At 38.0% G+C, this 15,283-nt stretch overlaps 1 protein-coding gene across 1 annotated transcript in view; it reads right to left on the bottom strand.

Moving 5' to 3' along the window:
- The window catches only part of LYST (lysosomal trafficking regulator), a gene marked incomplete at both ends in the record, with an annotated part of 150,969 nt that overhangs the window by 77,714 nt on the left and 57,972 nt on the right, over positions 1 to 15,283 (bottom strand). Inside the window, 6 exons of the mRNA XM_079697574.1 lie at positions 5,640 to 5,792; positions 6,662 to 6,828; positions 8,461 to 8,691; positions 9,962 to 10,131; positions 11,920 to 12,097; positions 13,040 to 13,664. Of these exons, the coding sequence (XP_079553700.1) occupies positions 5,640 to 5,792; positions 6,662 to 6,828; positions 8,461 to 8,691; positions 9,962 to 10,131; positions 11,920 to 12,097; positions 13,040 to 13,664 (1,524 nt within the window). The remainder of the gene's footprint in view (positions 1 to 5,639; positions 5,793 to 6,661; positions 6,829 to 8,460; positions 8,692 to 9,961; positions 10,132 to 11,919; positions 12,098 to 13,039; positions 13,665 to 15,283) is intronic.

Below are 15,283 nucleotides of genomic sequence, written 5' to 3'. Positions count from 1 at the left end.
ATACACACATACAGTTCAGAATGCTTTGACAAAATATTTTCAAATACTGTTTCACTTCCTTGTATTCCAAAATAATCAATAGATTTTTAAAGCACATCACATTTTAGCATGAACATTACTATTTCTGGGTAATTAACATTGTTGAATTTTATAAATTAGTTTTGAAAAGTATATATAATGACATAGTAGAAATCAGCCAAATAAAGTGGAGAGCCCAGATATTAAAGTGATTTGGAACATATGTATCACGTGTGATTCAATCCTCAAAAGCATTTCCCGAGAAATGTTTCCTCGGGTTAAAGAGGCAGGAATGGGGTTCCTGCATCGTTACTGCACCTGCTCTGAAAGGCACCACACAGGGAGCAGATCCAGGAGAAAAGGAGGGACCTGAGTCTTGATTTAATGGATTGAAGGAGAAGGGCGTCGGAAGTTGACCACAGGAACAAAAATGACGTCTTGGTAGGTGAGGAATAATGAAATCCTTCATTGGAATTGAACCTTTTTTAAAATTATGAAAGCATATATATCAAAGTCCACAAATAGCCTCTATACACATTACTTACAATAGGTTTTAATGACTCATCCTGCAAGATATGTAAATATTTTAATAGCATTTTAGATTGTCCAGTATTTTAGGTAATCAGTATTTTTTATCAGTTAATACATTTTGGTAGGTGGAGTCACCCTTGAGACAAAAATGAAGCAAATAAAAAGAAGAAAAATTCATATCTGGGATATATTCAAGAATAATATTATCAGATGATGTCCTTAGTTTAAGCAGATTCTTCCAAATGTCTACATCTCTGACAGCTTTCATGCTGTATAAGCAGCTGATAATCACAATTCAGAGATACAGCAATACACCAAATAAGGAAATATTAAGTCTTCTTCTGTTCTATGTACTTGAAAAAGTGGGAGGGTATCCCAGCAGTCAGGCTGTGAAGCTGCACTGAGCTGGTGTGGCCTCACATACTCTGCTTTCTAAGCCTCAGGTTCCTTATATGTAAGATGTGGATTAGAAAGTAAAGTAGAGCCTACCTCACAGGTAGATATTTGTCACTATCTGACACTATACTAAATATATTTATTTACAGGCTTATTGACCATTTTCTCCAGTAAAATATAAGTTCCATGAGACCAGATGAAATCATAACTAACACATGGCTGATGCTCAATAAATATTTGATGGCTGAATGAATGGATAAAGAGGTTTGTTCTGTGGATTAAATAAAATAATGTACGTGAAACACAATGCCTGTCTCATACAAAGAATTAAAATAGTTGGTATTGTTATTAATGGTTGAAATATAAAGGAAATTCATTGGTAGGTGAATTATATCAATAACACGAGATATATATATATATATGTATACACACACACACACACATATATGATTATTTATGACAGTTTAAATGTATGTGTAGCTCTTTAAATAATACCCTAACACTTACTTCTTCCTTTGTGTATTAAGATGATGCGTAAAGTTTTTATATTGATAAGCAGACAAGGGAAAAAATACATATGTAAGCATGTACATTGCTATCCTGTTATAAGAGGAAAAACAAACAAGTAAAAAAAAAAAAACCTTTGTTTATTGATAACGGTTAGGGAAGAAGGTTAGGAAGAAGATCATGGCAAATCTAACAGATTATTAGGCATTCATTAAATATAAGAATATTTATATTATATGTAAAAGTATACTATATTGAGTAGAAATATAAATCAGTTTACAAACAGAAGGTTGAGTGATACTAAATAGTGATGATACTATTCAAGCAGAATTCTCTCTCTCTCTCTTATACATATCTATGTATATAAAAAAAAAGACACAGACACTAAGGAATCGGCACTTTGTTCACTGGGTGGTAGGGAACCATCGGAGCTGTTGAGCAGAATGGTACTGTAAGAAGGCTGTAAGGAGATGAAGCTGGCAATAAAATATTACCTAACGCCTCCAAGAGTATGAGAACTCACAATCTAGATGTGGCAAAAGTGCTGCTGAAGAAACGCTGGTCCCAGGCCATGGATATCCTGGGATTCACAGCCTGAGTGAAGCTGTCTGCCATCAAAAATTGTGGTGTGTGGCCACAAGAAGAGGTGTCCCTACAAGGCCTGCGGGAGGTGCAGGGGGTGGCGGCTATGGGGTGGGAGACGCCAGACGTCTCAGCAGTTTTCAGTAAACGCTAAACAAGTCTATCCAGGAAAAAAACATCCCTCCAAACATCTGTCACTAATGAGAACAGCCTGTATGAAATCTTTGAAGGAACAGTTCATGATCTAAATGATGGAAATATAAATCCCTCTTAGTCACTTTAGTATCATGAACAAATGGACTTAGGTGAGTTTTTTTTGTTTTTTTTTTTTTTGCCGTACGCTGGCCTCTCACTGTCGTGGCTTCTTCCGTTGCCGAGCACAGGCTCCGGATGCGCAGGCTCAGCGGCCATGGCTCACGGGCCCAGCCGCTCCATGGCATGTGGGATCTTCCCGGACTGGGGCACGAACCCGTGTCCCCTGCATCGACAGGCAGACTCTCAACCACTGCACCACCAGGGAAGCCCTTAGGTGAGTTTTTAATAACCACATTGCTGAGAAGCAGAGGAGCTTCAGCACTGTGTATGTTTTGCACTGACAGTGTACAAGGCCAACACACTTTTGACAATAATTTTTGACTAATACTCAACAAATAAAACACAGGCTTTGCCAAATACATGTGTAAAACAACGTGGAAGGAAATACAAAGCAACAGTTTAACACATATAAAGTGGAGTTTTATAAACTGGATTCACAATGACAGAATTTAAATAAGGTAGTATTTAAAACAGGAAGAATTCTTGGGAGAGACCTGAGAGAGACATCAAGATACAACAGACCTGGAGGAGTGGGTGTTGGGTAGGACACAAAGAGATGGGTGCAGGGGCCTTGCTCCAGCAGTCTCTAAGTCTAGGCCTCGGTGGATCTGCAACATGAGGAAGCTGGACTGGATGACTTTCAAGGTCTTTTATCAAGTTCAAAATTTTTAGGATTCTATAAGCCTCATGTGGCCTTACGGTAACTGCATTTACTTAGATAGTGTGGAAAATATAAGCCCCTGTAGAAGAGGCTAGAGGAGTCAGGAACAAAAAGGAGAATGGTTTAGAGAAAGGACTAAAAGTCTATTATCCACTTTAAAATGACTCACACAAAGAAAAAATAAATAATACAAACGTGGAGCTCTGCGGGGCTCTTAGGCTTAGGGTGATAAAAGCTCTAGTACATAAAGGAGAGAGATGACAGACTATTAGAGAAATCACAGACCAAACAGAAAATAACAAAAGGGCTGCTGTGTTAGCCCAGGCACAAGCTGATCATAAACTAAACCAGGGAACCAGATAGAAAAGGGAAGAAACAGATATGAGAAAGAGAAACGTCAACAAGGAAGAAATAGCAGGCATTTGTGCAGGTAGTAAAGGTATACTTTCCTCTGTCAAAGAGGGTGAATTCCATCTAAGCAGTCTCTGACTATCTAAGAAATCCTGCAAAGGGAAAATGGTCCAAAAGTCACCTTTTGGCATGCAGGCAGTTGAGCACTACTGCCAGACTTGGTAAAAGATGGAATTCTACCTGGGACAAAAGGGGCACAACTGGGAGGGAAGCTCATGAGGAGAGATTATATTCAGATATTACATCAAGGAAGGATAAAGAGGATGTGGCACATATTTACAATGGAATATTACTTAGCCATAAAAAGAAAAGAGATTGAGTTATTTGTAGTGAGGTGGATAGACCTAGAGTCTGTCATACAGAGTGAAGTCAGAAAGAGAAAAACAGATACCGTATGCTAACACATATATATGGAATCCAAAAAAAAAAAAAAGAAAAAGTGGTTCTGAAGCACCTAGGGGCAGGACAGGAATAAAGATGCAGACGTAGAGAATGGACTTGAGGACACGGGGAGAGGGAAGGGTAAGCTGGGACGAAGAAAGAGAGTGGCATGGACATATATACACTACCAAATGTAAAACAGATAGCTAGTGGGAAGCAGCAGCATAGCACAGGGAGATCAGCTCGGTGCTTTGTGACCACCTAGAGGGGTGGGATAGGGATAGTGGGAGGGAGGGAGACGCAAGAGGGAGGAGATATGGGGATATATGTATATGTATAGCTGATTCACTTTGTTATAAAGCAGAAATTAACACACCATTGTAAAGCAATTATACTCCAATAAACATGTTAAAAATAATTAATTAATAATTAATTAAGGAAGGATGTATAGGGAGATAAGTTTAGTTATGTGGATGTTTTACAAGTTTTATTTACATAAGCTTTCATTTAACATAATGTAAACATACTCCTGCAAAACAATGTATATTTGATAGCTTTTCTCTACAGATGAGTGTTTCACATGGTTTTAAACTTCGGCATAGCACCGACCACGATGAAGCAGTTTAACTCAGGTAGAAGAAAGATTTGGATTTAAAAGCCCTCAAGACTGTACGGGTGATTAAACTACAAACAATTTACCAAGTCCTCTGTTTGGAGAAATGTGTGTGTGTGCGCGCATGTACATGTGTCCAGTATATACAGACGTATATATGTGTGTGTGTGTGTGTGCGCATGTACCTATGTCCAGTATATACAGAAGTATATATATATATATGTGTGTGTGTGCATATATAGAGCCAATGTGTATGTGTGGGGGGTGTTTACGCTATCTTTCTGAATTAATGTGTATATAGGTCAGAGCAGATTTTGTGGAAACAATAAGTCTAACAATATTAAAAATAAGAATTTGATGACATGTCCTCATTTACAGCAAGCCCTAAAGTCACGTGCATAACATCACCATATCCGAGCCACCATCATCTCCTGCCCTGACTATTGCAATAGCCTCCTCCTTGCACTTCCCACTACCTTTCCTACTTTCCTCTAATCCACTCTGCGCAGAAACCAGAATGGTCTTTACAAAATGAAAATCTGGTTATGTCATGCCAGCTACTTAAAAACCTCTGACAACTTCCCATTAGGATAAAATCTAATAAACTCCTTAACGTGGCCCATATGATGACACATGATCTGGTTCATGCCGTCCTGTATAGCCTCATCTGGCAGCACTATCTCATCAAGGGCTATACTTCAGCTACATGGTTTTCTTTCAGTTCTCTGAACAACCTTAGCTTTTTCCTGCCCCAGGACCTGCACGTCAGCTGTTCATTCTGCCTGTAATACTCTTCCTCTGGCTCCTGCTAACTCCTTTCTCATCCCTTATATTGAAATCCCACTTCCTCAGAGACCTCCCTAACTCTGGATGTAAATCAGGCTGCCCTGTTACGGACTCTATTCTTACCTTCTACATTTCTCTACTACTTTATGGTGGAAGGGAAGAATCTGTGTCTTTTTATTTTTTTCATCACTGTATCGTCAACATTTAACACAGTGCTTGGCACATGGCAGGTGCTCAAGAGATAACTGAATGAGAACAGCACTGAAAAGAAAGCAGTAGGAAAGTAGCAGTTTTCCTCCTCTGGGAGGAAAACCTTCTCAAACTTTATAGTTTAGCTTTTGAAACAAAGAAATGTTTTCAAATGTGAATGCCATCAGAATACAGGAGAGTCAAGCTACCTTCCATTTATAATTATTAAAATATTATTTCAGCACTCACCAGCAATGCTCTTTCGCTTTTGAAATATTACATGATGGGGAGCAGCAGGCGACTGAGATGAATCTGTAAGGTTTTCAGAGTCATGATTTGCGGTGGTCCTTATAAATTCCATAGCAGCCTGGAGAACTCTATACTGTAGTGCAACAGCCATATCTAAAAACAGATGATACTAGAATGTTTTCAAGCTATGTGGTTAATTTTTTTTAAATTGAATTGATTCTTACATTCATGCAATATCAAAACTGCCAATAATGTTTTATGAGAGATAAGTTTAAAATTTTTGATCAACGTGGGTTCTCAATGGTTGTAAACATTTCTTAACTGTCTTTAAAAGCAATTTTAAAGCAAATTTCCAAATGATTACTATAAAAAATTCAACAGAAAAATACTAGCTCACAAATTTATTTCATTTTATATAATTGCTTTAAAGAACAGCCTTTTTAATATATAAAGCAAAAGTTTAACCAGAAATTCTCACATTTTTCTGCCCCATATTCACTATAATATTTGCCACTAAAGAAAACTAATGTTTTATGTTACTATTCAGCATAAGCCTTTTCATTCTACTTGGTAAGAAAAATCAGCAGTTTTGTTTTGTTTTGTTTTGAAATATTTATTTATTTATTTATTTATTTGGTTGCACCAGGTCTTAGTTGCGGCATGCGAACTCTTAGTTGCGGCATGCATGTGGGATCTATTCCCCGACGAGGGATTGAACCCAGGCCCCCTGCATTGGGAGCGTGGAGTCTTAACCACTGCACCACCAGGGAAGTTCTAGCAGCTTCTTTTAGTGATGTGCTGGCAGCTACTAATTACATCAGGGCATCACTTTCAAATTTTTGCCACTTAAAAAGGTTTCTTTTTAAAGCCAGTAAACAAAGTTAAGGATGAACTTTTAGTAAAACAGTTTCTCTCCTCTGTCCCACTCTCTCTAGAGAAGCCAGAGAAAGAGATTAGGTTCTACTAACATTTTTGGCTATTATACAACTGCCCCCCCAAAATCCATGAAAATTAAATCTTACTTTGGGTCCTCTTGCTTTTGCTATTTTGAAGATATCCAAGCAGTACAATAAGATCTTCAATAACTCTAAAATATTGTGAGCCTGAGGAACTGCAAGCATGAATTGTAACTGCTATGAAAAGTTGCTGCAGATCACAAGCAAGCAATCTGTATTCATTCAAAGGAACGCTAAAGAAAAAGAACAAATAATTTAAGGCAAAAAGAACTGGTTTAAATTCCTGTTCTGCCAGTATTCATTCATTCTTTCATGCATTCATTCGATATTTATCCATGCTTACTCTATGGCAGGTTATATAAACTACATGCTAGGAACAGAAATAAGAAGACACGCTTTGACTCCTGTGAAAATTCAGCTTGCAAAGGACCAGACAAGTGAACAGATAACTATAACCAGTAAGTGGTGGTAAATGTAACAACAGAGACTAACACAAGATACTGTGGGAATGCACTGGCAGGTTTCCAACACACTAAAGGTGAAGATTCTGTGGGTATGAAGAGGGATATTCTGAGAAGGCTTCACAGAAGTGGTGAATTTGAATAAATTAACTGACCTCTCTGAATCTCACTTACACAAAGTATGTTTATTTTAAGGATTAAAAGAGATACAGATTTGAACGTATATATTAATCACTTACAACTACCTAATAAATATGAATTAGTATCTTCTGTCCCTCAATTTTTAACCTTGATAGCATACCTCAGTGTGTGATATTAAGCCTCTCAACTTACTTTTTCAAAATCAAGCAAGAGTTAGAAATGGTAAATTTGGGGGTGGGGCAATCAATAGAGTAGCATATAAGGACATTCTGTAAGTACAGTTTCTTTAAAACAACAACAGCAACAAACTGCTCTTAGCAGGAGCCTGCTGGTACTCTTCCCAAGTTCCACCAATTTCATGCACTGTATTATAATCAAGACTAAATGTTTTGAGGAATACAATACTTTGTATTTCTCATATGCCCAGCACACGGATCCTAAATAAAACAGGTGCCCAATAAAACCTGAACTGAGCTGACCACAAGTTGTCCTCTCTAGCACCCAGAGAGCCTCCCTGGCCTAGAGAATCACTGAGGATATGCTCTGCCTTCTCTGCAAAAATATATTTAATAGTTAATGTTTTAACGTGCAGTAAGATGATGCTTCTGGAGATTTGTGTCTTAACATTTGCTAATAAAAATGTTATATTGTACATCATAAATGCAGACACTGAAGGCACAAAATCCAAATAAAAATATAATTGCCTAACATACTTTTTAAAGCTGTAAATCAATTTGGTGGGCAGCCATCTACCAATGTACTTTTCGCTACTAGAAATTCACTTATGGTAGTAGACAGCGGTATAGCATGCTAAAAGTGGGAGAGCATGGTGACTGTAAAGCACAGGCTTCTGAAGTGAGAAGATTCAGCCTCAAGTTCTCTGTTTACTAGCTGTGTGATCTGCAACAAGTTACTACATCTCTCTAATCCTCAATTTCCTATTCCTGATGGGGATAATAATTTTTATAAGACGATAGTGGAAGCTTGGTAAATATATTTGAGGACAGTTAAATTTATTCACCTTGTCTTCAGGTTCTGAATACCTAAAAGTATGTCATATAAATACCTTATTTTTTTTAAACCAAACTTTATTGAAAATGTTGGAAAATATGCCCTCCAAATTTAATTTAATTTAATTTAATTTAATTAATTTTGGAGGAAAGAAATTCTTTGAGAGTATTATGAAATATCAGATGCTAGTAAAGTTTTTCCCTTTCCAAAGTTTTTATCAGATGTAGTTTTAAATAATGATTTAAAACTTACTTCTTTTCTAATCCATTCAGAGCTGCTACTGTATTACATAACACGTAGAGGAGACCATTATCCAACAACATATCTGCTACCTTAGAACAAGAATTTAATATCTGGAGAAGAAGTAAGAGCGCGTTATGCAAGAGCACGTTGTCATACAAGGAGGTCTCTATTAGTCCCAGAATAGGAATGACAGACCACTTCTGAAAAAGTCCCATGTTTTTCACATCTTCCAGATCAAATCTATAATAAATAATACAGTTAAGAGCACATCAGAAGCAATTAACCATGAAATAAGGAAAAATGATTGCAATATGGGCCATTTTGTTGACTTGATTTTGAAGCTATAAAGCATAAATTAGGGAAGCAAGGATTCTTAACCTTGTTTTAGATCATAAATCCCTCCAATAAAAAGATAAAAGGTGTGGCTAGAAGTCTGTTCCAAGGCAAATACACAAATATTCAAGGGAAACATTTATACAATTTCAGGGTTTTAATTGACTCACTTTAATTTGTCCATGAACCATTAAGTTGTCCAAAGACCCCCTGCTCTAGGGATCTATATAACAAGTGTGCAGAAAAAAAAAAAGACTATTATTTTACACAGTATTTCAGGGAACTAGTAAAAAGAGGTCTAGTGAAAGGAATGGATCTCGAGTTCTTGTTCCAATACTCTTTGTCTCTGGGATGGAGGGAAATTATTTACATGTTTTATACCTCATTTTCTTTATCTGTCAGATATGTATGGTGATATTTGCTCTACTTTCTTCTCAGGACTGTTGTGAGAATCAAATGAGATGATGCAGAATTGCTTTGAAAGAGCCAAAAGCTGTATGCAAATGCAAAGTACTATTGTCACTGCTGCAACTAATAAGTAAATTCTTCAAGGTCTGAATTGGTCTACTTACAAATAAGTAGGAGACACTTAATAATAATACAAAGACACACATTTCTCTCTACTTTATCATACACAGAAATAACAGCTTAACTTTTCTGCCAAACTTTTGACTTGGGAGAAAATTATTCTTTAATTTTTATACTTATTTGCTAATCCTTCAGCATTATACCAGGGACAAAGCTCAGTAATCAGTGTGCTGGAATTCCAGGTGGGGGATTTATTCTTCACCCAGATAAGCCGGGTCTCTGAGGGAGTGAGGAGCTTGCCTATGGAGCCCTCCTATAATCCGCTGCTGGGACCACAGAAGCCACCTTCTTCTCAGTTAACCTCAGGTTAACACTGGATACCAAATCTTAACTATCACTTTCTTTCATCTGATGCAGCATTTTTCTTTCTTTCTTACTTACTAGTTCCTAGCTAATGAATGAAATACAAAGGAAGAGATTATATTAGAAAGAATATAATATGGAAAATAATAAATTGATTCACCTGGAAAATGACTTTTAGCAGATTTTTTCTAAGAGCGACCAAGTGATTTTGTTAAGAGTCAGTTTAACAAATTTTACATGCAAGACAAAAGATCCCCAATTCTGGTGGAGGGAAGAACCCACTTACTCTTCATCAAGGCCAGCATGTCGGCCAAAGAACATTTCAATGAAGCATTCTAATAATTCCTGAGTTCCCCGATGAAGATACAACTGGTTGGCTAGCAAGGAAAAGCCACGATTCTTCAGAAATTTATCCTTTTGTTCCTTAGATGCTCTATTAAAATATGCATCTAATAGCTAAGGGAAAAAATTAAGTTAGACAATATATTAAAATTTTATATAATGTATACAAGTCAGACAGTGTATTATATTTGTAGTTGTAAGTTATTGCTTAATTTCATCTGTATAGAACAGAGAAAGCTCAAAAAAATGCCACCTCCATAGCAAAACAAAAATGAACTTTGTCTCTGATTATTATGGAATGCTAATGATGACCCTGTCTTGGAGATCTTAATACTTTTGTCATGGGAAACTAGCTTTTTAGCTGAGCATGGACACCTAGCAGATTGGCAGCCTTAGCTGAGTATAAGTAGAATATTTGTGCCTAATTCTAATTCTGAAAAAAGAAAAATGAGTCAACACTGTATGATGCTTTCTCTGAAAAAAAAAAAAAAAATATATATATATATATATCCCAGACCTCTATTTTTCTAGACTTCTTAACATTTTATTTATCTTGAGCAGAGGCCTAAACTTCCATCCTTTCCCAGCATCTTAAATGCAACATGTGTACAATCTAAGTAATTATTTTTCCTTCCAAACTCACTTCTTCCATGGTTCTGATCTTAGAGCACAGTAGCACCATCCTATGAGACTTTAAGGCTAATCTCACTTTTGGCTTTTCTTGTCCTGATTTCCCACATGTAATTATGAAGGTCTCTCACCTCCATTCCAGTGAATGTCTCTCAAATCTGTCTGTCCTTTGACTTTCCACTTCCCCAGATCAGGGACTCATCATCTCTCCCCTGGACCACTGTGATATCCTGCGAACACAACGCTTCCACCTCTCTCTCCCTTGCGATCACTCCCTCACAGTGGTGACAGACTATTCTTCCCAAAACACACACCTCTTTACCGCCCTACTTAAAAAGCTTTCTAAGTTTACAGCATAATACAAAATATACCTTTTGCATGAATCCTTCCCTGGTTTCCACATCAGAATTATTTGCTTTTCCTGTGCTCCCATTCTTCTTTATTAATACTACCACTGAAGCACTCATCACACAAGTCCTTACATTTTACTTAGTTGGGTATATGTCTCTCTTCCCCACTGGCCTATAAACTCCTAAATGCAGAGGCTTATTCCCCTTTATATCCCACATAGCGGCTAGCCCAGTGTTTTACACATGAAATGGAAGCTAAGTAAATAGTGGGTTGCAACTGATTTAACAATATCCCACATCAAACTAAGAAAATGAGAATCTTTAAAGACCATTTCAATATTGGGTTGTCTCCTAATGGGAACCATTCATACCAAATATTTATTCTTTCAACGATGTACTTAGGACCTTTTATATATTAGACACAAGATGCCTACCCTCACAGGACTTATATTTCAGTATGGGAGATTAAAAGAAAACCAAATACACAAACAAATTAAAAACGTAATTACAAGACACACCTAGGATGCTATTATAGAACAAGTGAGGAGCAGGGCTAGACAGAAGCTGGTTTGAAAGGTGAACAGGAAAGGCCTCTCTGAGAAGGTGACATCTGAGCTGAAACCTGAAGTAAGTGTCTAAGATTTAACGATACTACACTGCAGGAGAGACTTCCAATGACCTGTGTGTTCCTTGTAAGTAGCAGACTTAAAAAAACATACTGATATGAATCAATATATGGAGGAGGGCTTAAAGTTGGATGATAAGACAGAAAAGTAGGGGTAAGAAGTACAAACTACATCAGTTCATATGCCTAAGAAGAAAAGAAAGCTTCAGGTCTATTTGAATATGTACATTCAAATTTTAAATTACGCATATGTTTATCATTCCAAATGAAAACAACGTATTTAGCATTCACCCTTACTTTAATAACTCCTTGTTGTACAGCAGGTGATGGGTGGTTAACGAGGACCAACAGCGTATCTGCTTGAATGAGCCTGTCCATCACATCTTCCAGCATAACATCAGGCAGGATGAGAAGGATTCCGCTTAAGAGTTCATACAGCCCACAGCATACAGGGACCAAACAGTCTTCAGTTACGCTAGAACAGAGACCCAGAAAGTCTTACCAAAACAAGATCAGGGAGGAAAGTAGTGCCTCATGATTACCTTAAGAACTGTGATGAGCAATAATACTTTTTACATGTGAAACAAAAGTGCGTAAGGTTTAAAAAATGTTTCCTGATTTAACTGTGATTAACAAATTTGCCATCACTTTTTTTTTTGCGGTACGCGGGCCTCTCACTGCTGTGGCCTCTCCTGTTGTGGAGCACAGGCTCCGGACGCGCAGGCTCAGCGGCCATGGCTCACGAGCCCAGCCGCTCGGCGGCATGTGGGATCTTCCCGGACCAGGGAATGAACCCATGTCCCCTGCATCAGCAGGCGGACTCCCAACCACTGCGCCACCAGGGAAGCCCTTGCCGTCACTTTTTATCACCGGTATTTTTTAGGTATATCATCTATTAAACACTAGTCTATTCTACATCTGTGATTTCCCATAGCCACTTGTGCTATTTAAACTATTTAAAATTAAACTAAAAATCCAGTTGCTCACCCGCACTGGCCACATTTCAAGCGCGTTATGTGTCTCCTGCAGTGGACAGCACAGGTGAACATTTCCATCATCGTGTGAAAAGTTTCACTGACGGTGCTCATTGAGATGCTTTTGGGAACGATAATAAATCGTATAATTTCCCTAAACTGAAGAGTTTTTCTCTAATAACCATATGGAATTAAATAAACCATAAGATAATTTTTTCTTCAGGAATAATTTATGGTTTATCCTTTGGTTAAATATAGAATTCAATATCACCTAGTATTAAAATAAGGAGAAAGGTACCTTTGTTTGTTATTAATATATATGTTATATTATGAGAGATCCCATAATAAAGACGTTTCTACAAGTACAGAAATTCTTCAAAGAACAGTAAAAAAAAAAAAAAAATAAGCGGGGAGGGGTTTGGCATACAAAACCATGTGAGTACCTGTGAGCACTTGTAGTTCGCTTGTGGTTTGGCTCATAACGGAGAGAAAAAAAGTTATCCCAGTCTTCGGTGTTCCTGTCAACAAGACTTGGCCACCGGCCCACAGCTGCAGAGCCATTCTGTGAGGGAAAAGCTAGCCCAAGGCTTGCGATAGTGCTGTGGCTTTGCTGGAACGAGGCCAGTCCCTTCAGGTAATCAGGTCGGCGTGGGCAGAACTCATCCCCAAGGCTGTCATCGTCTGATCTGGGTTCTGTTCCCACCTCTTTCTGATCTACTTTGACCACTGGAAGTCCCGATGTTCCTTTTGGGACACCACTGACAGAGGCATGGGCTGAAAGGACAGCTTCCATTTCACAAACCGTTTTTGCAGACTCACAGCTACTGACAAAAGCATCTTCTTTGCCTTTCTTCAGTGTCTCGAAACTCCCCAGAGGGCTCCATTTCTCTGGTTGGGAAGCAACATCATTATCTACAACGTTTTGTAACTTGTCAATGCTACAACCCAAACTTCCAGTCAATTTTCGTGGTTGTATTTGAGGTGAAGAAGTAGGAAATGCTGGTAGGCTTCTAGAACGCAACATGCTGGCAGTTATCTGCTGTGGAACAGTACTGGAGGAATTGCTTCCTGGTGAGAGTAGACACAAAAACAGTATTGAAAAATCTTATGAGCAGGCCCACTTCTTTTCTGCACTATTGGTCCCAACCAGAGGAATAACCCATTTATCTAGTGATATTAAAGAACCCATACAGGCTAACAATCGTAGTAACTAATGCTTAAAAACTCTTAAGGTTGAAACTATTTTTCTTTTAACTACTTTTTATTAAAATTTTCCCAAAATACGTATCTTTACCTGTCTCCTTAACAAAATACAATATTGCCTGAGTGATTCAAAGTTATTAGGATTAATGGTGCTACTGAAGTGAAATTAAGTGAATTAAGTGAAACTCAATGTACCTCAGGCTAGCAGTCACTAGGATGCAGTTTGATACAGTGGAAAGAGTGTGGGCTTTGCAACGAGATGTAACAGGATTCAAGCGATAGTTCAGCTAGTTAGGTGGCTTAGGTAAATCATTTAATTAGATGAGTGTTCATTTCTGCAAATGTAAAATGAGGGTTCAGAACATCTACTTTGCAAGGTTGCTTTAAGGATTAAGTGAGATCATATCCATGATGCACCTAGCATAGTGCCTGCCATATAATAGGTGCTCAATAAATGTTAGTGATAGCTGTACTTGGTGTTGTTATTACTACGCTGAATGTCCCTAGACTGTTCTCTCACTCCTCCCTTTCTGTAGTCACTTTTTGCTGCTATTACTGAGAAGAAACAGTTTTTTCTCTTCTTGCTATAGCTCTCGAATTTTCTGCTTCTTATATTCTATGTAGGAGGAGACCAGAAAAATCACTCTCAGCCTTAGTGCACGGGATATAAGTGAATGCTACTCAAGGTATGGTCTGTGGGCCAGGAGCATGGGGATCAGCACCGCTGTGTGACTGTTCGAAATGCACATTCTCAGGCTCCACCCCAGATCTACTGAATCAGAACGTGTGAGGCAGGGGCCCAGGGATCTATGTTTCAACCAGCTCTCCAGGTGATTTTTCAGCAAGCTAAAACTTGAGAAGCACTGATATAAAGTAAACAAGCACTGAATGAACTGCTCAGAGCTCAGGCTTTGTGGCAATAAAACAGCTCCGTAGCTCAGAAGTTTTTCCAAGTTATTTCTGGGTTTTGGCTGGAGGAATAAGGTTGCCAAAAGAGACTGTTCAAACGACCTGGAAAAAATGGGGGCATGATTGTACTAGAAAATGTTTCAGAGTGATGCACAATGATTTAAAAAATGACACTTCCTATGACATTCCAAATAAAACTAATTAAAACATAGCCTTAAAATATTATAATAAAAGGCCATAAAATGTGCTAGAGAATAACTGAAACACTTTGGGAGAGAAGGAAAACTGGAGGTTAATACCCAATACTGTGTCCTATCTATCCATGTCTCTCTCTTACCAGCCTATTTAATGATTTGTATTGGAGCTGGAGATAAGAGTAGGTGGGACTAACAGTCTGGGAGAAGGAATGTGTCAGTCTGGGAGAGGGTGGCAGTCAGGAAAGGAAAAGACATACAGTCAGTTCACAACCAGGAGACATGTACCTATTTTGTCTCTATAAAAATAGAGATGAGGTTGTCTGTTAAGAACAAGCTAGGAAGAGAGAAAAGTACTGTTAGCTTAAAGACTTGAATATA

This window comes from Hyperoodon ampullatus (assembly GCF_949752795.1).
Source record: "Hyperoodon ampullatus genome assembly, chromosome: 1".
In the NCBI taxonomy this organism is placed as follows: Eukaryota; Metazoa; Chordata; class Mammalia; order Artiodactyla; family Ziphiidae; genus Hyperoodon; species Hyperoodon ampullatus.
Note: the sequence above shows the minus strand (reverse complement) of the source record. Positions and strands in the feature narration are given on the sequence as shown.